At 40.4% G+C, this 25,735-nt stretch overlaps 2 protein-coding genes across 2 annotated transcripts in view; one reads left to right on the forward strand and one right to left on the reverse strand.

Annotated features, from left to right (window-relative positions):
- The window catches only part of LOC134210055 (uncharacterized), a 923,126-nt gene that overhangs the window by 294,319 nt on the left and 603,072 nt on the right, over nt 1–25,735 (forward strand). The window lies entirely within an intron of this gene.
- On the reverse strand, nt 13,784–14,735 carry LOC134214731 (uncharacterized). The gene is made up of 2 exons (XM_062694052.1): nt 14,289–14,735; nt 13,784–14,228 (listed from the first exon to the last, which is right to left on the reverse strand). Exons 1-2 carry the CDS (start codon nt 14,716–14,718, stop codon nt 13,915–13,917), a joined length of 744 nt encoding a protein of 247 aa, XP_062550036.1. The 5' UTR covers nt 14,719–14,735; the 3' UTR covers nt 13,784–13,914.

Below are 25,735 nucleotides of genomic sequence, written 5' to 3' on the forward strand. Positions count from 1 at the left end.
ACAACAGCCACGGATTCGGGAACGTTCTGGAAAACGTGACTGGTGTTCCCGAATCCATGAATTAAATTACGGTGTATTTTTTTGCGTGTGATAAATTTTAAGCGTAGTGCGATCTCTAGAATTTGGTCCCTAAAAATTTCGTTCGTGACTTTGTTGTATACTGCCCTTTTTCGCATAAGAGTCCCATATTTTAATTTATTTTTTGTAAAAGAGTATCAAAATCTGGAATGTGTCTTTTATGAGAGTAAATATCAAGATGAGACAACACAAATGGGAACTGATTTACAAATTTCAAGAACAAAGCCTACTATTTTATTAATTTTTCTTAAACAGGAGACAATTTTGAGCTAATTTCTGAAAAAAATAAAAACCGTCAAAAATTTACACGGGACTCTTTTGCGAATCCTGGCAGTACAGTACCTTGACAACCTCGTGAATCATGAGTCTCATTGAGTACATATATTTTGTTTTTAATACGGCAAAATTAAGTTATGTCTGTATATAGCGCAGTGTTTCAACTTGCCCCGATATGTGGGGCAAGTTGAAACAATGCATATAAAAAAATATTTTCAGTATACAAAATATTTATAAAAAAGTTTGGTAAGGTTGCTTATTTTTATGCATAATCTTTGGCCCGAACTATCAAACACCGCAAACGGATTAAAAATTTATCAAAGGATGATTTTTTTACAGCACTTCAAAGTTCAACTTTGAAAAAACCGTTTCAACTTGCCCCGGTGTACCTTATTTGAAATTGATTTAAATGACGCTAAAAGTAGCCTCACACCTTGGGAATCTAGTCCATCGATAGTGTTCCCATGTGCTACAAAACAAGCGGGACTCGTGCAATTGCATCATCATTTATGATTTTGCAAAACAGAATCAAAGAAGCCCATTTTGAGGGTTTCTGGATAAGTTAGACATGTTCCAGAATCTTCCGGAATGGTACCCCCGGGAAAAATTGCCATTTTTGATCGTTTATGAAGCCTCGTATGCGACACCTCAAACTTCATAATTCTGGAAAAAGAAATCAATGGAGCCCATTTTGAAGGTTTCTGGACAAATTGAACATGTAGAATAGTGCCCCTCCGAGGAAAATTGCCAATGATCATTCATGAAACCTCGCTTGCGCCATCTCAAAGTTCATGATTTTGCAAAGGAGATCAATGGAGTTAATTGTGTGGGATTTCTTGACAAGTTGGACATGTACAAGAAACTTTCACACCGATCGGTTCAGTAGTTTCTGAGTCTATAAGTTTCAGACAGACAGAAATTCATTTTTATGTATATAGATATATAGATTTTTGACAAAGCTTCAGTGGATTGCTGGGCTACTGAGGTAACACCCTAGTTTTTTTTGTTGAAGCTCCATACTTTCGGATTATTCTGAAACATGAGCAAGTTGGTCAAATACCACAAATCGTGAAGACTGACATGTCGCAAGCAAATATTTGGAAATGATCGAAAATTACAATTTTGTTCCGAAGCCTACAATCCTAGAAAATTCCGGAACATGTCCAACTTGTACAAACCCACAAGAAAAGCCACATTGACCTTGCTTTGTGAAATCATGAAGTTTGAAAAGTCACTAGCGAACTTCTAATAGAATTGGCCATTTTTCCAGAATTCTAGGAGATTTAAAGACATGTCCAACTAGTTCCAAATCTCTTAAAATGAGCTAAATCAATCCAGTTTTGCAAAATCATGAAGTTTGGGATGTCGCAAACAAATTTCTATAAATGATCAAAAATGACCATTTTCCCTGGAAGGTTTCATAACATGTCCAACTTAGTTGTCCAAAACTTAGTATACGAATCAAACTTGTTTGGCAGAATCATGAAGTTTGAGTTGTCAGAAATAAGATTTTGTAACTGATAAAAAATGGTCATTTTCCCAGGAGCATCAAGATTGAGGATACCTGAAGATCCCGGAACACGTCCAACTTGTGCAAATTATTCCAAACGGAGCTCCATTGATCTTTTTTTCATGCAGCTTTAGTTGACGCAAGAGGATTTTCAAATGATAAAAAAATGGCCATTTTCCTCGTAGGCACCATTCCAGAAAATTCCGGAGCATGTCCAGCTTATCCAGAAATTATCAAAATAGGCTCCATTGATCTTTATTCGCAACATCATGAAGGTTTTATAACTAATAAAAAATGACCACTTTCCCCGGAGCTCCATTGATCTTATTTTGCAAAATTATGAAGCTTGAGATGTCGCAAGCAAGGCTTTATAAATGATCAAAAAGACCATTTTCCCCGGGGGTACCATTCCGGCAGGTTTTGGAACATGTCAAACTGGTCCAGAAACCCATTGATCTCGTTTTGCTATATCATGAAGGTTGAGATATTGCAAGCAAGGCTTCGTAAATGATGAAAACTGGTCTTCCCCGGGAGAGGCACTGTTCCAGAAGATTCCGGAACATGTTCATCTTGTCCAGAAACCCTCAAAACTGGCCATTTTCCCCGGAGACACTATTCCGAAAAATAACGGAACATATCCAACTTGTTGGGGGCAGCAGGGACTATGCCCAAGGGGTTAGGGACAAAAGGTCGAAAGGACAAAACGTCGAAAGACAAAAGGTCGAAGGGACAAATGATCTAAAGGTCGAAATGGACAAGGAACTGAAACGGAGAGAGTCAATCTAGCACCAAAGTTGCCCTACACAGTTAACAAAAACTTTGCTCTTTTATTTTCACAATTTTTAACAAATAAATAAAATTCATTCAGTGAGTACAACTAATAGATGGATGTTGAGTTTTCTAAATGTCACTTCGATCTGTCATAATGGTGCACGCCGCACATCAAATACACCGGCGTATATTACACGCCGTTTTTTTTAATGCATGCACCTTTTGACAGATCGAAGCGACATTCAGAAAACCAAGATTTTCATCTATTATTTGCACTCATTAAATTAATTTTATTTAATTGCTAAAAATAGTTTAAAATAAAAGCGCAACTTTTTTGCCAACTGTATAGGACAACTCTGTCTCGCGCAATACAAGTTTTATTCATTCCCTAAATCAACAATCTTTTTATCTCTAACAGAACTATGTAGATATTCATAATATTGTTTCATAGTAATTACTCCTTCTTTAAAAATTGGTCATTCTTCAACTTTGAATGATTTTTTTTTATTCATTTCTTTATTTGGTAGGCACTCTGTGTTTCTTAACCGCTACTGTGCCGTGATCTACTGTGGTATTCTGCTGCACAAAATCCACACAGAATCTATTTTTAGACATTCGTTGTTGTTATCGTTGTCGGGTGTATCTCATCGTGAGTCCATTGTGTCCTTTTGTCCGTATCGTGTATCCTGGGACGGGACTTGCAAAGAGTAAAAAATGTAACTTCATCTGCAACCAGCAAGCGCTGTCACGAATTGTCAGATGCAACCAGCACTTTTTTGTGTGAAAGTATTGGTATCCTCAAAAGTATTCCGAATGATTTTGTTTTACGAGTACTTTTTCACTTTGAAAAGTATTCTAGAATAGCCGGACAGATTATTATTGAACAATTAATAAATACAGGTTTTATTTCCGATAGGAAAATCTTTATAAAAATATGTTTACAAATCCGTAAATGGCAAACACTTTTATTGTGCTCAGAAGATTCTACCCAGGATTTAGGTGAAACACTCAAGGAAACAGTTGAGAATCGATGATCAACTGTGATAAAAAGAAGAACAAGTGTCAAAACAAGGAAAAAGAAAGCCGTCTTTGCAGGTCTCGTCTCAGCGTGTATCCAATTTCTCGTTGCATTGTTCGGTTGCCGTTTATCCGGGTACGTTGGAGGAATGCCTCCGAGAAGAACAATTTGTCAGTCGTCATCGGGCAGCCGTGTCGGTAAGACGCGCACCACAAAACCGGGAGATCCGACGACGAGAAAGAAGCGTTCTATGCGCAGCTGGAGCAGACATACACACTTAATTTTTTTACCGGGATCTCAGCAAAATGTTGAACTTTTACCGAGAATCGCACAGCCGTGCCCCAGCAAACATGTTTTTTGCCGAGATTTCTGTCAAAATTGCTGGAAATCAGCAAATAATTTGCCGAAAATCAGCTAACAAACGCTATTTTTGCCGGAATATCAGTTATTTATTTTGCTGGCGCACGGCTGTGCGGATATTTGCCGAGCTGCAGAAATAAAAACTGAGTGTGTACGATGGATGCCCACTGCGGGACGTCAAAATCGTCGTCGGTGACATGAACGCTCAGGTAGGAAGGGAGGAAATGTATAGACCGGTCATCGGACCGGATAGTCTGCATCCCGCATCGAATGACAACAACCAACGATGCATAAACTTTGCAGCCTCCCGCGGAATGGTAGTCCGAAGCACTTTCTTCCCCCGCAAGAATATCCACAAGGCCACATGGAAATCACCTAATCAAGTAACGGAAAACCAAATCGACCACGTTCTAATCGACGGTAAATTCTTCTCCGACATCACGAACGTACGCACTTACCGCAGTGCCAATATTGAATCCGACCACTACCTCGTTGCAGTATGCCTGCGCTCAAAACTCTCGACGGTGTACAACACGCGTCGAAGTCGGACGCCGCGGCTTAACATTGGGCGGCTACAAGACGGTTGACTAGCCCAAGACTACGTGCAGCAGCTGGAAGTGGCACTCCCAACGGAAGAGCAGCTAGGCACAGCGTCTCTTGAAGATGGCTGGAGAGATATTCGATCCGCCATTGGTAGCACAGCAACCGCTGCCGGATCAGAAAAACGACTGGTATGACAACGAATGTGAGCAGTTAATTGAAAAGGAAAATGCACCTTGGGTGAGATTACTGCAAAACCGCAAGTGGGTGAACTAAACACCATACAAACGGAACAGACAAAACCCGATTTTCCGGAGGAAAAAGCGCCTTCCTGCTGGCGCTTCCTGATCGAGACCGTGAAGAGAAGGAGGAACTGTACCGCGTTAATAACGCACGAAAGTTCTATGAGAAGTTGAACCGTTCACGTAAGGGCCACGTGCCACAGCCCGATATGTGTAAGAACATAAACGGGCGTGCGGTGGCGGCAGCACTACGAAGAGCACCTGAATGGCGATATGGCAAACAACGGTGGCGGTATGGTAATGAACCTAGGAGCACGCGCGCAGGACATGCGACTTCCGGCTCCGAATCTCCAGGAAATCCAGGAGGAGATCGGCCGGCTGAAAACAACAAAGGCCTTGGAGTTGACCAACTACTAGGAGAGCTGTTTAAACACGGTGGTGAAGCACTGGCTAGAGCCAAGGTTTGGGAGGATGAGGTTCTGTCGCAGGAGTGGATGGAAGGTGTCGTGTATCCCATCTACAAAAAGGGCGAATGAATCCTTAGAATAACTTTTTAGAATCGTCGCACACACACTTTCACTCCAACACTGATAACAAAATGCCGTCGAAACAGAAAGTACTGCGGCGCACCTTGTAAATTTTTCAAGCAAATAAAGCTCATGGGAAAAGTACACGGTCAAACATTTTAAGCCTGAAAATGTTTCGAAAACTGTCATAGCATGTTTTGGTCTACTGAGTTCTATTGTATACAAAAGTGATTGTAAGGCCAAAGACACGAACCAATTCATAAACAGGATCAGAAGCAGCATTCCGAAAATCGATGTGGCAGAGCCGTACAGCGGGGACATATTCTAATATTCATTAGTCTAAGTTTGAAGACTAAGGACAACTCTTTGTATAACATATATCAGATTGAACTTCTTTGTAGGTTTTTTTCCCGAGCCATTCTTTTCATTCCAGTTTTTTAGCTACCACCCGTTAGTTACACCTGAGTAAACACTAAATGTTGATTATTAATGTACTTCGCCATTATAACTTTGATTAGCCCCTCAAAAGTAGCCGACTCTGGAAACTGAGAGTTCAAGCTCATATTAGCCGGTGCTTCTAAGGTCCGTCCCAGGAAAATAATAAAACTTTTTATTAACTCGAAGATCATCATCAGAAATGGTTTGAAAAAATCGAAAAATGCTCTAGGACAAACTTTCCAAAATTATAATTTTACAGACGTCACGGATTATCCGGTAGGCCGTCTGGTGGCCACCTGTGGCCATAGCTGAATAAGAACTGAATCCTTTGTTTGAGGGTCATTTGGGTCATTTGGCCGAAACCCATTTGGCCGAATGCCACTAGGCCGAAAGTTGTTTGGCCGAATGGGTCATTTGGTCGAATGGGTCATTTGGCCGAAAGGGTCATTTGGCCAAAAGGGTCGTTTGGCCGAAAGGGGTCGTTTGGCGAAAAGGGTCGTTTGGCCAAAATGGTCGTTTGGCCGAAATAGTTGTTCGGCTGATAGGGTTGTTTGGTCGAAATGGTCGTTTGGCCGAAAGGGTCATTTGGCCGAATGGGTCGTTTGGCCGAAAGGGTCATGTGGCCGGTTGGCCGAAAGGGTCGTTTGGCCGAAAGGGTCATTTAGCCGAAAGGGTCATTTGGCCGAAAGTGTCATTAGGCCGAAAAGATTGTTTGGCCTAATAGGTCATTTAGCCGAATAGGATATTTGGCCGAATAGGTCATTTAGCCGAATAGAAGAGACCCATTCGGCCAAATGACCTATTTGGCCAAATGACCCATTCGGCCAAACGACCTTTTCGGCCAAATGACTTTCGGCTAGATGGGTTTCGGCCTAATGGTTTGTTCGACTTAGTGGCATTCGGCCAAATGGCTTTCGGCCGAATGGGTTTCGGCCGAATGGGTTTTGGCCAAATGACCCTTCCCCCCATTTTACACAATTCCGAGAAAGCAACAAAAACTGTTTTTGAACGTGCACATTAGAGTGGGTCGTCATGGTCATTTTTTCAAATCAATGGTTTTTCGAAGCCATTCTGGGTCCTGAACAACTGTGCAGAATTTGAGACCGATTGGTTGCTTCCTCGCTTTCCGCATCGTGTTTGAAGTTTGTATGGAAACTAGTATGGGAGAACGTATATTTTTGCATTTCTACTATTAGAGGTTTCAGTTAATCGTAAACCAAGTGGCACATTGCGTTAAAGTATAATCCAAAGGATGGCGAAAAACTTTGCTGAAGAAGGCACGTTGCTGGAACGTCCACGAAAAATGTTATAACGCTTCGAAGATTAAGAGTTCAAACCATATGCAAAAAATCGTTTATTCTGCCAGCACTGCCGAGCTACGTGGATCAATAGTTTAACTGAGTGTTATTTCAAAATAATTGATCTCATAGGGCTATTGAGCTAATGGGAGCTATTCGGAATTATTTCACAAAGAAAAAAATCCGACAAGAAGAAAAATGAGTTTTGCCCTTCGATAGCCATAGGTTGTCCGGTAGTGCTGGCAGAAACATTGATTTCTTGCATATGGTTTGAACAATCAATTTTCGAAACGTAATAACATTTTTTGTAGACCTTCCAGCTACGTACCTTCTTCTTCAAAGTCTTTCGGCATCTTCCAGACTATGTGCTAACGTATTGAGTTACGTGATTGATGATAAATTGAAGCCGCTAAGAGCAAAAATGTAAAAAAGTACGTTTTCCCATACTAATCTCCATGTAAATTTAAAACGCGATGCGGCATGCGAGGTTGCAACCAATCGAGCCCATATTTTGCACAGTTGATTGGGGTCCCAAAACGATTCAGAAAAACCTTGATCTCACTTGATCGGACGAAGTTTGCGTTTTTCCATACAACTGCGCCCCACTCTAGTATGTATGTGTGTGTATGTGTGTATGTGTATGCACTGCACTTATGTACACTGATAGACATAATAAAATGCCTACTTGCCGTTTTTCATACAAAATGGTCAGCTTTGGAGCTCTAGATCTCGGTTGCCCGTGAACCGATTTGGCTGAAAATTTGACCAGAGTCCAGTTGTTTTTGAATTTCACCATACCTAAACAATGTTTTACCAAAAAAATCATTTTGGTATCACCGTGTTTATTTGTCAGTATACGTAGTTTTGAACGAGGATTCAGTATAAATAAAAATCTCATGTTGCCCAAAAATGTCATATATGCAGTTTTTCAAACAAACGGTTTTACTGTTTAATAACTCCAAGATTGTCAGAAATCTAAATAATGAAAATTAAATAGTCTGTGTTCGTATCCGCATAACTCAAAAACGGCTGGATGGATTTTCTTCATTCCTTCAGCAAAAATGATAGTTATCGTTTCTGACGGGTTTATATGATATCTCCTCAGGCGAAAATAATAATAAATTCGAGTAAATCGTAAAAAACTAAAATTAAGATTCGAATGGAAATTTCGCATGGGCAGTTCACAGCGCGCATTTTCGTCTACTATGCAGGACAACGTCTGCCGGGTCGACTAGTGGTTTATAAAAATGCGCTGCTCTAGGAAGAACTTAACAAAATGACAATTTTTATAGACGTTTCGAGTTTTCTGGAAGGTCATCTGGTGGCCTCCTAAGGTCATAGATGAGTGAGAACTGCGAACTAACTCCAAGGTCATTGTCATAAATGATATAGAAAAAATCGCGGGGTCCGCGACGTTAGGCATAAGCACCATAGACATAAGTACGTTAGGCGTGTTACAGACAGGGAAACAAGCAACATTAGCGTATGCTAAGATGGTAGAGAGAAGTTTGCTCTTTTTTTTTGTGGTGCCAACCTTATCCACCACTTGTTCTCTTAGGTTGTGCAGCCTGAACAGCGTTTCAGTTGGATTCACAGTTTGAATATGAAATGCTCCTCCCGGAAACTATACCTCTGGGGAACAAACTATTCCTCCTCCACATATTCCGAAACAAATCGATTGATAAACCAATAAAGAAAAATCGCTGATTGGCAAAATCTAACTAAACAGCGTTGGAGTTGTATGATCTGATAACAGTTTTTTTTTAAGTAGTTAGAACTGCCCCAATTTTTGCATCCCCAGTGAAAAAACGGAAGTGACATTAGGCTTGTTATGGTTACGTTGTTACGCCTGATTGAGAGACGCATGCTATGATGCAGAATGAAACGTCGCGTCAGATAATTGACACTGCGATCGTAAAATGTCAAAATCATTGACTGCTAGCGCCTCTACTGGACGAATCGCACAAAGCAATGCATGTACGGTGGATTGAAACGAAGTGTTACGTTTGTTTATCTGTGCTGAAGGTCTTAAATTATTAAAACCAAACCGTGTAAAAAAAACCTGGGTGTCCGTTATGCCTAACGCACTTATGCCTAACGTATTTATGCCTAACCTATTTATGCCTAACACACTTATGCCTAACGGGGTATACCCAGAATCGCGCTACCTTAGCATGAATTATTAATTATTTATTATTGATCACTTTTGCCCGTGAACCAGAGTTATATTTACCTGAGCCTTCTATCGAATCACTTTTGATATCTTCTCAATTGATAAAGAACTAATTTTGTAGGGAATACATGGTGGTTTGGTGCAAATTGGTCAACCGACTGAAAAGGTATCCCACGTTTACTCAATGTGTTGTACTTTATACAACAGTATGAGTCCCGGAAGGTGCCGGAAGGTTCAAACCTTAACCACAACTTTTGCAAGACCTTAAAAATAATGAACAGAAGAAAATGGCGGATTTTTTACTCATTGCTGTTCAAGGAGCATTCATAAATAATGTAAAATCCGAGGGGGGTCTCCTGACCCATGTAAAATTTCCAGATTCATCATACAAAAACTGTGACATAGGAGGGAGGGGGTTGGTTTGAAATTGTCAATTTCTGCGTTACGTAATTAATGGATCTTCGCTAACAGCATTGTCTTAAAATTGAAATCAAAAGTACAGAGGTCCTTCCACGAACAAAATCGATCGAACGAATGTTGGGTAAAGTCTAAGCCATAACAAAAGTCGTATAAGGAGTCAGCATTATATACAACTAGGGTAAAACGTCCTTTCGTTATGGTATGCTCTAATGTTGCGATAGTGTTAAAATAGTCCAACCTGGATATAATAGCATCAAAAATAATTGTAGATTCGCTACAACTTTTCAAATAAACCACAAGAACACCTTTTGTTTGACCCCATTCCATTCAAAATGATGAAAAATGTACATTTTTCCTTTAAAAAAATTGCGTTCTTTGATCCTATTATCGCAATACTACCATGGTCCTATTTTTGTGGAATCGTTCTCCATAACAATAATTATTAGTCCAACTTCGTAACAATCATCGTCAGTAATAAGGTTTTGTTGTTAGTAGAGAAATAATTGTTCCAGAATGCTATGTTTAATTTAGAATGTGTTGTTTGTATATTTGTGCACTGCATGTTAAATTCGTTCAAGAAAAGATATGAGGTTTTTACGCCAATTTGAGCATGGCCAACAATGTCAACTCAAACTGGCTTTTTCCCTCATTAATTCATTAAGGCTTCAAGCCAGATGGAATAAATACCAATAAATAAATAAATAAATAAATAATAAATACAGGTAATACCGCAACAATAGGATCGATGTTCAAAAAATATCGGAACGATAAGCAACTACGTCCCATTATTGCGGTAGTTTTGTTTTATTGTGATATTGATGTAATTTTAACGAAACTAGAGTTAAAGAGCACTCTATTCGACAATGTATAGAAAGATAAACAGTTCATTTTCAAAGAATTTTTGAAACCAATTTTATTTTGACGCCATGCTTAACCCCTCCATAATAGGTCCTTTTACCCTCTAGTATTAAATAATTGATTCTGTCTTCTGAGTAAAACGAATCAGCCGTACACATATTATTGCTATTCAACCAATTAATTGGTCCTCGATTAAAGTGTCCTGGAGATCGAAACGGGAAAATGGCATTCCGCCCACGACCTTCGCGAGAGCATCCGGTCAGCTATAGTTTTTCTTCGTAAAAGTTTTCCACTTTCGCTACACCCCCCATCATATGGCACTAACCATTTAGACACCAGGACCGACGAAAGGCAGCTTCGCTAACCATTTTCCACGGAAACAACTAATCCGTGACATTCAGCGGAACGCACGAGAAATGTCAGATCGCTTCATTTCGATAATGGAATTCGAGGTTATTTTATTGCCGTGTCTTGGGTATTTGTTTCCATGCTCTGTTCTGCAGAAGGAAATCGACTGATTCAAATCAAGAAAGATGGCAGAGGTTCGGTACAAGTGTTCTATGTAGGAGTTTCCTTTTGGGGTTTTCTTACTTATCTAGAGTGCATTCTCGGTATCACTGTCAGGTAAAATGATGAATTTTTCATTTAGATTCCGAATATAAAAATCTTCAAGTGATCACTGGATGATTGTCTATAACGGACCTACAGATGTCAGCTTTTGTCGGCTCTCAAATATTCTGAACCAATTTTGTTGTGTGGAGAAATGGATTTCTGAAGAAGAAATTCTCATTTCTCAGGCATTTAGCAATTCATTGTTCGGAGAATTTTCTCCCAATTAACCTAATTTATTTCCTCTAGAGAAATGTGCCTAATAAAACTTTTGTTAGTAGAATTGAATCGTATATAGATGAAATTACGTTCCACGTAGGTTAGAATGCGTTCAAATAATCACCAACAAGCGGGAAGGTCATGCCTTGAACATAGAATTGCTCTAAAAATAGAAGAAGGAAAATCAGCAATTCAACCTTGAATTTAACTCTTGACATTATCCAGTTACAAATCTCATTACCGATGGATTGACTTCTCAAAGACTGTCACTGCGATTCAAAGCAGCCCCAAACGAATCCATTTATATCCGATCGGGATCGGAATTCGATCCATTCCATTTCCCCTTTCGCGAGTCGGGTTCAGTTTCGGATCGACTCGGCATCGCTCATTCGCGGCAAGTGAAAGATGAGTCGAGACTAAAAATAATGATTCGCAATTAGGAACCATTCGCTGCTCTGCTAGGAAGGTACGCGCCGCCGGAATGTGATTCTTGAGAGACGATAACTCGTTAATTAAGCCCCGATGTCTCTCTGCTGGGCTTACCGTCAAGTACTGCTCCGGGGAAGCATCCAAATCCCCAAACAAGATAAGCCCAGAAAATGGCAAACTCATTTCAACTTTTCCGACCCGACCTGACCCAAGCGATGACGGCGGCGACGGCGACGCGACGGTACCAAGCTCATCCATCCTAGATGGTGGATTGATGTTAAACTTTTTCGTTGAAATTTTTTTAAACCTCCTCGTATCTCAATTCCCCGTGCGGACGTCTGCATCAGCGTAGATGGAAATAAAATTTAAGGTGAAACATGATTAATTCTTATCATAACCTTATTTTGAGAACAGAAGAATCGAAAATGAATCAATAATGATTCAGTTTTCAACCAATGTTTAGAAAATATATTATCTATTTCGTCTGAACCAGTTGAAATATATTCCGTTGCACATTAACCACAAGGACCAAATTTCATCTACGCTGCCATCGCAACCCAATTCAAAGTACACCGTCAAGAGAATTTAACCATCGTCGTCGTCTGCGTCAATGCCGGTGGTGGATGGCCTCGTGCCAGGCTTTAGGTTCCATATTTTTAAGGCGTACACCACCCGCTAATAATGATCCTACAAAAAAAACTCTCCATATCAATTGTGGTGTGCTCGCCCAGTATGATTTAAACTCATCGTTTGTCGCTTTGTACTGGTTTCTATGGGAAATTCAGAAACAATTGGGAACTAATAAATGTTCATCTGAAGGGATTCATAATTCAAACGAAGGTCGTTCTAAAAAAGATACAGACCGATGATATGGAAGATGATTAAAGTAGGCATTGAAATTGTAATTAAGAGACAATCGTCACGGAATCCAAATTTAAAAGTACCGTAATCCGGGGTAACATTGATCATTTTTTAAATTATTTTTTGAATATTTCCTCCGTAAGTGAAACCATGACACTTTTCAAATTTTTAAAACAAGTACTGGCACGTGTAGAAAGTATTAGGCCGTTGAGCTCGATTATTTGATAATTTTAAACTTGTTTGTAAAATACTTTTTGTCAAGTTTTGGAATATTTTAATTTGGGGTAACTTTGATCATCATTCGTTTCGATCATTATCTACAAAAAAACAAATTGGGAAAGCATGAAAAACGTCTCTTAAAGCGAGTTGTTGTATATGAAACATCAAAAGAACTAACTAAACCAATAATATCGCTTTAAAACCCGTTTTTATTTCTAGGTTTGTCTAGGTAAATATAGAATACAGAAATATTTCCTCATAAAAAAACAAATCTTTCAATTTAGTTTACGCACAGCGTTGGAGTTTATTCAACAAAAATAATAAGCTTGAAAACCAAAGCAATTCATTGTAATATTTAAATGATTCAAACAATAGTGGTGTTTTGATGGTTTTCGCAAAATTGAATAACAGTCACCAATTTCCAATTAAAAAAACTGATTTCAAATCCGAATTTTATTTCTGACGGACGCTTTCGTCACTTTCCCTTTCTTCAACCTGGTAGCTTGTTTTTCCTCTTGATGCTGAGCAGGCTCTTTCTTAATTGTCCGGTGTGTGATATTTTCTATACCATCGAGTTGCACATTATTCAAACGACGCTTTTTGGAAGTCCGAATGTTAGGTTCCTGTTTGATTAGCAACGGTATTGTATTTTCGTTCTCATCCGGTTGAACATCCACTAGATGACACTTTTTGGAAATTTTCCGTGCCTCTTTCTGTCCAGGTTCCTGTTTGATTGTACCGGAAGCCTTTTTATTTTGACCATCTACTTCCATCGTTTTTGTGGCTGCAATCAACTGTTGCTCTGAAACGCTGGTACCAGGCGTTACATCAAACAGACGTCGCTTCTTGGGGATCTGTCGTTGATCTTTTCTCCGAATCGTTCTTCTTTGAGTATCTTCACCAGCTGCTCCGAGAACGAGTTATTGGTGCTGGGCTTTGGTTCTTCATCATTTCCTCCAGGAATTCGTTTCAGCACAGCATACCTGTTTAGCGGATGAATGCCAGCCGCCTTAAATCCTGCTTTCATGTTATTCTCAGAGGTAGCACTGATAGACTCCAAAGTTTCTTTCAACAATCGTGGAAAAATATGTTTCGGGACACAACCCTTATTTCTACTCTTCCATTGTTCCAACGTACTCCTCCATGCCTTTTCAGCGGCCCAAAATACGCCACATCCAATGGCTGACATAGGTGGGTAGAGTTGGGCGGCAGGAACACGAACTTTATGTTGTTCTCCATGCAGCTTTTGATGGCTCGAATAGACATGTGGGACGCAACATTGTCTCCAATCAACACTCGTGGCTTATCATTCGGTATCTTCTTGCAGTACGGAAGAGCAACTGTCAAAATCCAGTCCTCATACGTCCGTTCATCGAACCATCCTGAAGGAAAAAGCTGATTAAATACTTGTGTTAAATATAAAAAAGACTGATGTATCTAACCTGACTTCGTTCGATTGTAGCGGCTACCTTTAGGTCCTCCTTGAACCCATGTTGGATAGAGATGAAGAGCTGCATACACTACGTACGTTGAAAGCGTTTTTCCATCTGCAGTGCCAGCGAACATGACGGAATATGATGATTTTGAGTGGCCTAAGACGCGTTCGACGTGCTTCTGTCCTCTTCTACATATCACTCTTCGGCTTCCAGGATCGTCCGTAAAGTTTGTCTCATCGTAGTTTATGATATTTTCCTTCGGAATGCCATGGAGCGTCCGGGCCAGGTTGTCAAAATATTCTTTTACAGTTCTAGGGCACACCTTAGCACGAGCCCTTTTAATGTTTTGAGTGCAACGGGCTGCCAAGTTGGTTCGCTTCATAAAGGACGCAATCCAATCTGGACCGGGGCGATTGTCAACAAACCTGGTTTTCATGAGGTTGTCATCGAGGAATTTTTCACCAATATTGCCACTCGACCCGGAGGAGAGGGTAACCCCATTCACCAGCAACTTTTATCACCTCGCTGAGCTCCTTCTCCTGGGCACTCGATAGCACGGTTGGAGTTCCGACGCTCTTCGTATGCAAATGTTTGCATCTGTTATACAGCGTGCCGAAGGAAATTTTGTAATGCTTGGACGCTTGCCGGATTGACATTCGGTTTTGCTTTACAGATTTCAATGCCGAAGCTAGTGCTTCCTGCGTGTAGTTGGCATAATTTCTTGCACACAGCCGCGGAACATACTTGCGAGGCATTTCGTACACGTTAATCCACTTTTTATCTTTTTTCAACAAGTTATTTCACAATGTAAAACGTAAACATTGGACTAGCAAGATGCATTTGACAAATCGGATGATAGTCGGTTCACACTGAAGTCGTGTTGTCTAAGATGGCCAAAGTTGTCTTGACTGAGTTTAATAAGCGCAAAAAATAGACATTCGTTAGAAATATTTTTTTATAGTAATAAAAATATAAATTTCGAAACAAAAAAATATGGATCAACCAAGAAAATAAGATAACTTATCAAACAAATATAACCACGAACTCATTTTTTTTGTTTTTCTATTTGTTTCGAGTCCTTTTTTCACAGCTTGCGTTGAGTGGAAAAATTAATGTTGATTTTGTTTTTCAAATTTTGGCAATAAAAAGAATGCAAGTTTAGGCGAAGTTTATAGTATTCAGCAGCAAATTTAGTCTAGTTTAAGATACCATACTAACATTAAGTAATAGTATCACCAAAAAATAATAATTTGTTCATTTCTTGAAAATGGTCAAACTGATCAATGTTCCCCCGGTACTCGCGTTTTTAAGGGCACACCACAAGCTGTAATTTTTATTATTTCACGTATGCTGCGACGCAGGTGGACTTTCTTTTTTTTTTTTTTTTTTTAAACTAATTTTATTTGCTAATTATTTAATACATGCATTCATCTCTTAGACTAGGTGTTCCGTGTTTTCTTAACACTATCATCCTTATTTGCTATGTTACTTTTTAGTTATTATTAATACATTTCAATTGCCTCTGGCAGTTAGGATTTTCCTCTGGTTGAATTGAACCATGTAGGAATTACAATGTTTTCAACTTAAACTAATCTTAACCTATTTTATACTAAGGGTACAAGGAGTTAATCGTTGCAATAGAAGATTGCAACGATTTTTGCCTAAAATTGGAAATTATTTTGTTGGACATTTGTTGCAATGTCTCAATATTAGAAATTCTATGAAGTTCATTGGTACTATACCACGGAGGCAACTTCAGAATCATTTTTAAAATTTTATTTTGAATCCTCTGGAGTGCCTTCTTTCTGGTACTGGCAGCAACTAGTCCATATTTGCACAGCATGCAAAAAAAAGTTTGTTCTTAAGACAAAGTTTTGATTTTCTGTTTATAAGTGGATATAGACACTTAATATATTTGTTACATTTGGCTTGAAGGCCTTCAATGTGATTTTTAAAAGTTAATTTTTGATCTAGCAGAAGTCCTAAATATTTAGTTTCGCTAGACCAATTAATTGGAACCCCATTCATAGTGACAATATGTCTGCTAGAAGGTTTCAAATAAGAAGCTCTCGGCTTATGTGGGAAAATTATAAGCTGAGTTTTGGAAACATTCGGGGAAATTTTCCATTTTTGCAAGTAAGTGGAGAAAATATCCAAACTTTTTTGCGATCTACTACAAATGACACGAAGGCTTCGCCCTTTGGCTGAAAGGCCCGTGTCATCTGCAAACAAAGATTTTTGACACCCTGGTGGTAAATCAGGTAAGTCAGAAGTAAAAATGTTATACAAAATGGGCCCCAGTATGCTGTCTTGGGGGACACCAGCCCTTACAGGTAATCTATCAGATTTAGTATTCTGATAGTTTACTTGCAGCGAGCGATCTGATAAATAATTTTGGATCAGTTTAATGATGTACAGAGGAAAATTAAAATTCATCAATTTTACAATCAAACCTTCATGCCAAACACTGTCAAATGCTTTCTCTATATCAAGAAGAGCAACTCCAGTCGAATATCCTTCAGATTTGTTGAGCCGAATTAAATTCGTTACTCTTAATAACTGATGGGTGGTTGAATGCCCATGGCGAAAACCAAATTGTTCATCAGCAAAAATAGAATTGTCATTAATATGAACCATCATTCTATTTAAAATAATCTTTTCAAACAGTTTGCTTATTGAAGAAAGCAAACTGATTGGGCGATAACTAGAAGCATCAGCTGGATTTTTGTCCGGCTTCAAAATTGGAACAACTTTGGCGTTTTTCCATTTATCTGGAAAGTATGCCAATTGAAAACATTTGTTAAATAAATTAACCAAAAAGGATAAAGAGCTCTCAGGAAGTTTTTGATAAGTATGTAGAAAATACCAACATCACCTGGGGCTTTCATATTTTTAAATTTTCTAGTAATAGATCTCACTTCATCCAAATTAGTTCCCAACGAAGGGTCAAAAACATTATCTTGGTTGAGAATGTCTTCGAAGCTCCGTGTAACCTGATCCTCAATTGGACTAGTGAGACCTAGACTAAAATTATGGGCACTCTCGAACTGCTGAGCAAGTTTTTGAGCCTTTTCGCCATTTGTTAATAAAATTTTATTTCCCTCTTTAAGCGCTGGAATTGGCTTTTGAGGTTTTTTAAGAATTTTTGTTAATTTCCAAAAGGGTTTCGAACTGGGATCCAACTTTGAGACATTATTCTCAAAGTTGGTATTTCTCAGAATAGCGAAACGTTTTTTAATTTCATTTTGCAAATCTCGTCAAATAACTTTCAACGCGGGATCGCGAGTTCTTTGGTATTGCCTTCTTCTCACATTTTTAAGACGGATCAGTAGCTGAAGATCGTCGTCAATAATAATGGAGTTGAATTTAATTTCACATTTAGGAATTGCAATGCCTCTGGCTTCGACAATTAAATTTGTCAAAGATACGAGAGCATTATCAATATCACTTTTGGTATCGAGAGGAATATCAACATCAAAATTCCTATCGATATACGTTTTATATAAATCCCAATCAGCCCTATGATAATTGAAAGTAGAGGTGATTGGATTATAAATGGCTTCTTGTGAGATTTCAAATGTCCTGTTTGATTGTTCCGGAAGTCCCTCACTCTGTGGGGGTATTACGAGTAACACCCCCAACTCCCATTCGCTTGCACCACATGTGCACCACTTGGGGGTGTGTGGGTACCACCCACTGCCACCCGCTTGCCGCCGAAGCAGCCCTCACTCTGTGGAACCTCCACAGGCTCCGTTAACGACCTGGCTAATTGTTTCACCCCCCAGGTCATTCATCCCCTCGGCACGGGTCACCTTACACCTTGGGATTCAGGGTTAGGGACGCCATATTGTCAGCTTCAGTGTTGTACTGAGCCTGACGATATGGCCGGATTTACACCGTTACGCACTACTTCCAAGTATCCATATCCCAACGTAACGGGAATGACAGCTAATGTCTATATCGACAGATGTGGCCGCGTACGCATTTGTTAGCGGTCATGCTAAATCGTACCGAGGGAGCCCGCTGAACTACCACTCGTTTAGATAGATTTAATTAATACAGGAGCGGGGCTTTGGGCTTTAGTGGAATGAAACTCTGGAATTCGGCTGGATGGTCTCTAATCGAAACAAGCTAGTTCTCAGGGAGGTGTTAGGAGGAGTTCAAGGGTAGTGATTATTATTGGGAAGTGGTTGCTCCCAAAAAGGTAGGCAGACACTTCCCACTTGAGTACGGAGAGAATGGACTGATGAAGGTGGTTGAATGGCTGTTGAAGAAGGTAGGTGAACCATTGTTGAGAGACCAGGTCACCCGACTCAAAAGCCTTCAATAGGTCGACACAGTGGGAGCGGAGCTTGGGTCGTCCAGACCAGGTGGTGTATGTTCACGCTTCTCAAAAAGAGGAGAGTGAAGCAATAGTCGGCAATTTTTATGTTACTCACCTTGTTTCTGATGCGTGGTAGCATGCCACAAGGTAGGTACATATTGACTACGCTTTTGGCATGCTACCTTGGAGAAGGACTCCACTGAATGAGTGGGCTCGATGAACTCAAGACCGTCAAAGGGTGTGTTTCGTTTCCCAAGCAGCTCAACCTGTTTCTCAGTGAGTAAAAACAACTGTTGTGTGTCTTGTGGAACTCTTTTGGAACACAAAAAGCGCTAATGGTGGCGGAGTTGCAGTCTATTGGCAACATCTTGCGGCTACAATGAAAACAAAAACACGAGAACCATCTGGGAATCGGATTATGAACCTTCAGATTTGCAACCTTTCACTCTGACTATTTCACCACTAATTTAATTTGGAGATTTTGCCTACAAGTGAACCATATAAGCAAATAAGGTATTTGTTGTTTTATAAGGAAATGCAGTACTGATGAGTTATTCCATTAGCCGATTTTATTCGATTGTTCGATGTCCAGGGCCCTTCTTAGCCCTGCGGTTACAAAGCAAGACCATGCGTAACGGCGTAACCGTGTAAATCCGGTCATTTCGCCAGGCTCGGTACAACACTGAAGCTGACAATATGACGTCCCTAACTTCGAATCCCAAGGTGTCAGGCAACCCGTGCCGAGGGGATGAATGACCTGGGCGGTGAAACAATTAGCCAGGCAGTTAACGGAGCCTGTAATGCTAGGTAGACACTTCTTTTCCTCCTTCTTTTCCATCTTTTCCTCTCTTTGGATGGAGTGAATGGAGTAAATTATAAAAACGAAACTCCATCTTGGTTTCGAAGCCGACGACATGAATCTTCAAGTTCCAGAGCGCTGATTAATTAGGAAAGAAACGGATACGAATTTGGTGGATCTGCTGAACCCTCTGACTGATTAGAGCTCTGTGCAAAGGTGAGATTCAGAAATGCCAAAACGCAATGAAATCAGATCTCTGTACAAAAACGAATTCGGAACTCATAAGAAGAAGCAAAAATATGTTTGAACTACAGTACCGATGCATGGCCAAAATCAGTATTATCCCACTTATTGTTGAGCCGAAACTGATTGAGGGGCGCGCCTTTGAGAGTTGGTATAAGCCATTTGTCGAAGGGTATAAATAGCGGTACCTTAATCTAAAGAAGCCTTACATTAAGCTTGAGAAAATATCTGAATAAAAAACGACCACTTCATTTCTTCTCAATAGAAAAAAAAGGAAGACCATGCTGAGGGTGGCTGGGTTCGATTCCCGGTGTCGGTCTAAGCAATTTTCGGATTGGAAAATGTCTCGACTTCCCTGGGCATAAAAGTATCATCGTGTTAGTCTCATGATATACGAATGCAAAAATGGTAACCTGGCTTAGAAACCTCGCAGTTATTAACTGCTTAATGAACACTAAGCTGCGAGGCGGCTTTGTCCCAGTGTGGGGATGTAATGCCAATAAGAAGAAGAAGAAGATTATGTTCGATTGGAGGCAGTGCTTGGCCTGCGAAGAAAAGAACGGAGTCGAATAGGATGCTGACAGATAATCTTAATCCCAGCTGGTTGAGAGAGGCACAAATTGACCGACGTATTGGTAGAGTTGTGATAGTCGAAAGGGATGATATCATCCTGAGAAGCAAAGTTGTGGTCCCCGGTAGTATCCCTGGAGAAGCCCTTCGAGGGGTCAAGTTGAGGTGACATCTTTGCCGTAGCATAGGAACAGCGAGTAGAGCTGAGCTAAGAGCGGACTGTTTGACAGGGTAGGACTTATCGCCAGGGTTGATGTCCCGGGATACGCGGAAAGTGACATGAGGGAGTGGGACTTATCTTCCGAAACGGATGATCCGGGGTGACCAGAAAGGCTGGCGGTACTCGCAGTGTTCAGTGGGCCGTCAGTATCCAGAAGGTGGTAGATCTGATGGGATGAAACGGTGTTGCTTGCTGGCTTGTGTGCAACGTCGTCCTACGGGAAAGAACAAAGCATCCCAATAACACCAGGCAGGAGAAGGCTGGATAGGGGTCGTTCCGGCCGTTTCAGTGGCGTCCGGTCTTCCGGCATCTCGACTATCCAGGGCACCAGACTTTGCTTTTTGGCGGGCGTCGCCCCCCCTAAATTGTGGAAAGATTGAACGGGTACTGAAATGAATTCCCTCAAACATGTGCACTTTACGATCCAATCATATACAGAAATAGGTGGTTGAAATTCAAAAGATTCCTAAAACTTATTAGGGCATCCAGGATCCATAATATATGAAAGTTCAAAACAACTCGAAACATTTCGGGCTCAAAAATTCTCCTTGAAATCCTTCTAGAAGCTCCCCTGGGAACTTTTGAATTCCTCCGGAAAGTTATCCACAAATTCCTCTGAAAATCGTTCGAAAATCCTTCTCATGTAATTGTAATTCCTCCTTATTTAGAACCCCCCACTAATTTTGTTTAGGAAATTCACGAGGAAATTCCTTGAAGATTTCTTTTCTTCTCTCCAAGATTTACTTCTAGATATTTCTTCGGCTATTCTCTCTTCAGGAAGAATCCGGCATTTCCTTCAGGCATGCATTCGAGAGTTCCGTCAAGAATACATACGGAATTTCTTCCCAAAATTCTACCAGAAGTTTCTTCAAAAATTTATGACGGAAATCCTTCGATTTAGCTCCATAATTTCACTTGTAAATCTTTAAAAAATTCGTTTGGAAATTCTTCTAGGAACTTTTCCGGGCATTCCTCTCGGAACTCTTCCTTTAATTCCTCCGGGATTACTTCCATGAAATTTTCCGGGAATACCTCCAAACATTCAATAGCTAAATCATCTAGCATTCCAATCTGGAAATCTTTTCGCAATTACTTCAGAATATCCTTCAAGAAATCCTCTAGAAATATCTTCATGAATTTCTTCTGGTATTCGTCCAAGTATTTCCCCAGGAATTCTTACAGGTGTTTTTCAGGAGTTTCTTCAGGTACCTCTCCAGGAATTCCTTCAGGAATTTCTCCTGAGATTTCACGCGGAAGTGTACTAGAATTCCTTCCGGACTTCACTCGGAATTTACTCAGATATCTGCCAAGAGTTCTTCTAGAAATTTCTTCGGAACAATCCGCAGGGATTTTCTTCAGCAATTCATCTGGGAATACTTTCAGGATTTCATCTGGGAATTCCTGCATTAATTCCTCCTGGTATTTTTCTGGGAATTCCTTCAGATATTTTTTCGGAAATTCCTTTAGGAACTTCTCTAAGAATTATTTCAGGACTTCCATGTGGGAATTCCTCCGGAAGTGCTTGTGGGAGTTCCTCCTGGAGTTCTTCCAGGAGTTTTTCCAAGAAATTCTCCGGTAATACCTCCAGGAACTTCACAGGGAATTCCTGGACGATATTTAGCAGGAATTTCACGGTAAATGGGATTTCGGAAGTTCCTTCAGAAATATTCTTTCCCTTCCTCTAGGGTATTCCACCGGATGTTCCTCTGATGTTCCACCTGTAGTTCCTTCAAGAATTCAATCAGGCTTTCTTCCAGAAATTCATTTACCATTTCTTTAGGCATTTATCTACAAATTCTTCCAGAAGTTCCTCGGAGAATTTCTCTGGGAGTTCTTATGGGAATTCCTCCGGGAGGTTCTTTTAAGAATTCTTCCAGGAGTTCCTCCTGGAATTCTTACGTAAGTTCCTTTGGGAGTTCATCCTAGAATTCTTACGAAAGTTCCTCCAGGATTTTCTCCGGAAATTCTTCCTCAATAAATTCCTCCAGAAGTTCCACCGGCAGTTCCTCCGAGAATTCCTCTGATAATTTCTCCGGAAATTCCTATAGAAAATCCCCAGGGAGTTCCTCCGGAAATTACTCTGGGAGTAATTAACCTTTTCAGAGAAACACCCGGAGAAACTGCCGGTGAAACTCCCCGAGGGATTCTCGTAGAAACTGCTGGTGGATCTCCCGGAAGAATTCCCGAATGAACTGCCGGAGGAGCTCCCGTAAGAACTCCCGAAAGAATTTCAGGAGGAACTCCTAGAAGAATTCCTAGAGGTCCTCCCGGATGAGCTCCCAGAGAAACTATCGGAAGAACTTCGGGAGGAATTTCCAGCTTAATTTCTGAAGAAAACCTAAATGATTTCCTGAAAAAAGCCTGAATAATTTCCTGGAATAGCTTCTGGTGGAACTCCCGGAGGAATTCCCGGAGAAACTCCCGGATGAATTGCTGGTGGAGTTCCCGGAGGAACTCTCAAAGGAATTTTCTGGAAGAATTTCTGAAGAAACTCCCGGAAGAACTTTCAAAGGAACCTCGGGGAAACTACCAGAAGCATTCTCGGGAACAAGAGAATTCATCTTATAGACAAATCTCGTCAAGTTGAAACCTTTGTTGGTGTTTGTAGCTGGACCATCATCATCATCAGAGGGCCTCCCGGAGAATTCCCTGAGGAGCTCGCAGAGAAATTCTCGGAGGAGCTTCTGGTGGAAAATCTATATAAATTCCTGAAGAAGCCTACATAAATTCCAATTCTGCCGAAATTCCCGGAAGAATTTTCAGAGGAACTGCCGATAGAACTACCGAAATAATTCTCGAAGGAAATCCTAGAGTAATTCTTGGTGGAAATGCCGGTGGAACTCCTGGAAGAATTCCAGGAGGAATTTTCGGAGAAACTCCTGGAGGATCTTTCCGGATTTCATTGCAAATTAATCTAGGAATTCCATTGTTGATTTCATTTTCGGTATAATTTCTGTATAAATTTCCGGTGGAATTCCTGGAGAAATTCTTTCGAGAAATTATTCGAAACAATTCACGGAAAACTTTATGGAATTTACTCAAGAAATTCGAAGATTTTTCGTGAAATTCTCAGGAATGTTTACTGGCAATTCTGCGGAATTTCCACGGAATATTCTTATTCTTAAAAATTATGGGAAACAACACAAAATTATTTGAATTATTGCAGGGAATTCTGCAGAACTTATAAAGAAGTTCGTGAAGATTTTCTTGGAGTAAATAATGGTGGAATTTTCGGATCAATTCCCGGCAAAGTTTATGGTGGAATTCCTGAAGACACTGCCGAAGATGTTGCTGGAGGCATTCCTAAAGAATCCCTGATAGAATTTCGGATAGAATGCCAGGAGCAATTGTCTAAGGAATTCTTGGAGAAAGCTTGCATATTGATTTTTCTGCCTATTTTATAATAAATATTTGTTCAGAGAGGATTTGTTTAGAAGTTCACCCTTGTCGGAGTTCTCGTCGGAGTCAGTGGAAAGTACTACTGAATTGTCAAAATAGTTCATATGACGAGGACCGAATGCATGCGTGACGTCATGCTGCAGAACCTAATATTCATGTGTTTTCATAAAACTACTATAAAACTACAATTAAGAAGACCAAAAAAGTTGGCCCTCCCTCTTCTCGAAATCCTGGCTACGCCCATGTCCATTTTTGTTGTTGTTCAACCGCTTACCAACCGCTGAAATCACACTTGGCGTTAGGGGGGTATCCACAAAGTACGCCACGCCTCTAGGGGGAGGGGGTTCAGAGCAGCGTGACTATCCATATAAATGTTTTAGAGGTTTGTTACAATAAACGTGACGAAGGGGGGGAGGGGGGTTGAAAAACGTCAATTTTTGCGTGACATACTTTATGGATCTTCCCTAGCTGATAAATCACTGCTTAATTTTGGAAACCTTGGGGGTTTCATATGCTACTGGTTTTCTGGGAGTGAAGAAAACCGGAGTGATGGATGTTCGCTAAAGTTCTATGGGTGCGATTCTTGTGGTTTTCCGGAAACGGCTGGAACGGGGGTAGGAGGTCGTAACTATGAATTACAGGAGGAAAATTATCTATAGTAGGGTCCTCTTGGGCACGGGTGGGAACTGAGTATTCTTATCAGCTAGATCAGTTAGTTGCTTCTTTAAACAAGTGTTCCCTCAGTTAGGTCAGTGGCTCTAGCCTTTATGTTTTCCAGCTGTTTTTTCTTTGATGCTATGTGCTTCATCATAGCGGACAACTCCGAAGAGTCTCCAGTTATTGCAGAAGGGCTGCCGCGAACGATGATTACTCAAGTAGTTTAAATTTCAGTGATCACAGCGTAGGTTCTCTCCGGTTTTCTGTCCTGGCTTCGGGATAGATACAATTGTGATCGATCTTGATTCCCGCACTTCGTTTTTATCTTTACAAAAGAGGCAGAATCGGTGACCAATGCACTGTTGCATTTCCCATTGGGCATTTTTTCCTCAAAATTTGGGTATAATAAGTTTAAAGTATATTATTTACACTGTATTTTTTTTATCAGTTTTTCGAAAACGTGTCAGTTTTTCGAAAATTGGAGAAAATGTTGTCACTCGCAAAGCTTCGTGGCGAATTAATTTTGCCCGAGCACCTGGAATACCCCAAACTTTCTCATCGGGACATCGGAATACAACTCGGAAACTTGCAGTCAACGGTAAGCCGTGTGATTAAACGTTAATACGAAACTCTGAGCATCGCACAGAAGGATAATTTCGGTCAGAATGGCTGTTCTATTAGTGATCAGGACCACAAGTATGTTGTGAAAGCATTTAAACGATATCCTAATTATTTCGGTCAGGGATGTGGCCAAAAAGTAAAATCTGTACATGTCTTTTGTTCAGAGAGCCAAGGACCGGGAGGGGCTGCATACGCACAAAAAAAAAAACAAAAAAAAAACTGTACACCCAGATACTGGCCTCAAGGTCTCATCATGGATGATGGGACTTACGTCAAAGAGGACTACTATCAGCTCCCGGGACTACTGTTCTTTACCGCACAGCACAAGTTTGATGTTCCGGAGGAAGTAAAGAAGCAGAAACTTCCAAAGTTTGCGAAGAAATACATGATTTGGCAAACGATCTGCTAATGCGGCAAACGGAGTGCACCGTTCGTGACTACTGGGACTGCAAACGGGGAGATCTACCTCAAGGAGAGTCTACAAAAGCGCCTGCTTCCTCAGTTGAAGCAATACGAGAGACCTACGATCTTCTGGCCGGATCTAGCTTCGTTGCACTATTCAAAAGTTGTTCTGGAGTGGTACAAAGTCAACGAGGTCACATTCGTTTCCAAGGACATGA

This window comes from Armigeres subalbatus, chromosome 2, assembly GCF_024139115.2.
Source record: "Armigeres subalbatus isolate Guangzhou_Male chromosome 2, GZ_Asu_2, whole genome shotgun sequence".
In the NCBI taxonomy this organism is placed as follows: domain Eukaryota; kingdom Metazoa; phylum Arthropoda; class Insecta; order Diptera; family Culicidae; genus Armigeres; species Armigeres subalbatus.

Coding starts and splice junctions, on each gene's coding strand:
- LOC134214731 (XM_062694052.1), bottom strand. CDS start 14,718: ATGAAAACCAGGTTTGTTGACAATCGCCCCGGTCCAGATTGGATTGCG. Junction 14,229..14,288: donor CTACAATCGAACGAAGTCAG/GTTAGATACATC, acceptor TTTTTCCTTCAG/GATGGTTCGATGAACGGACG.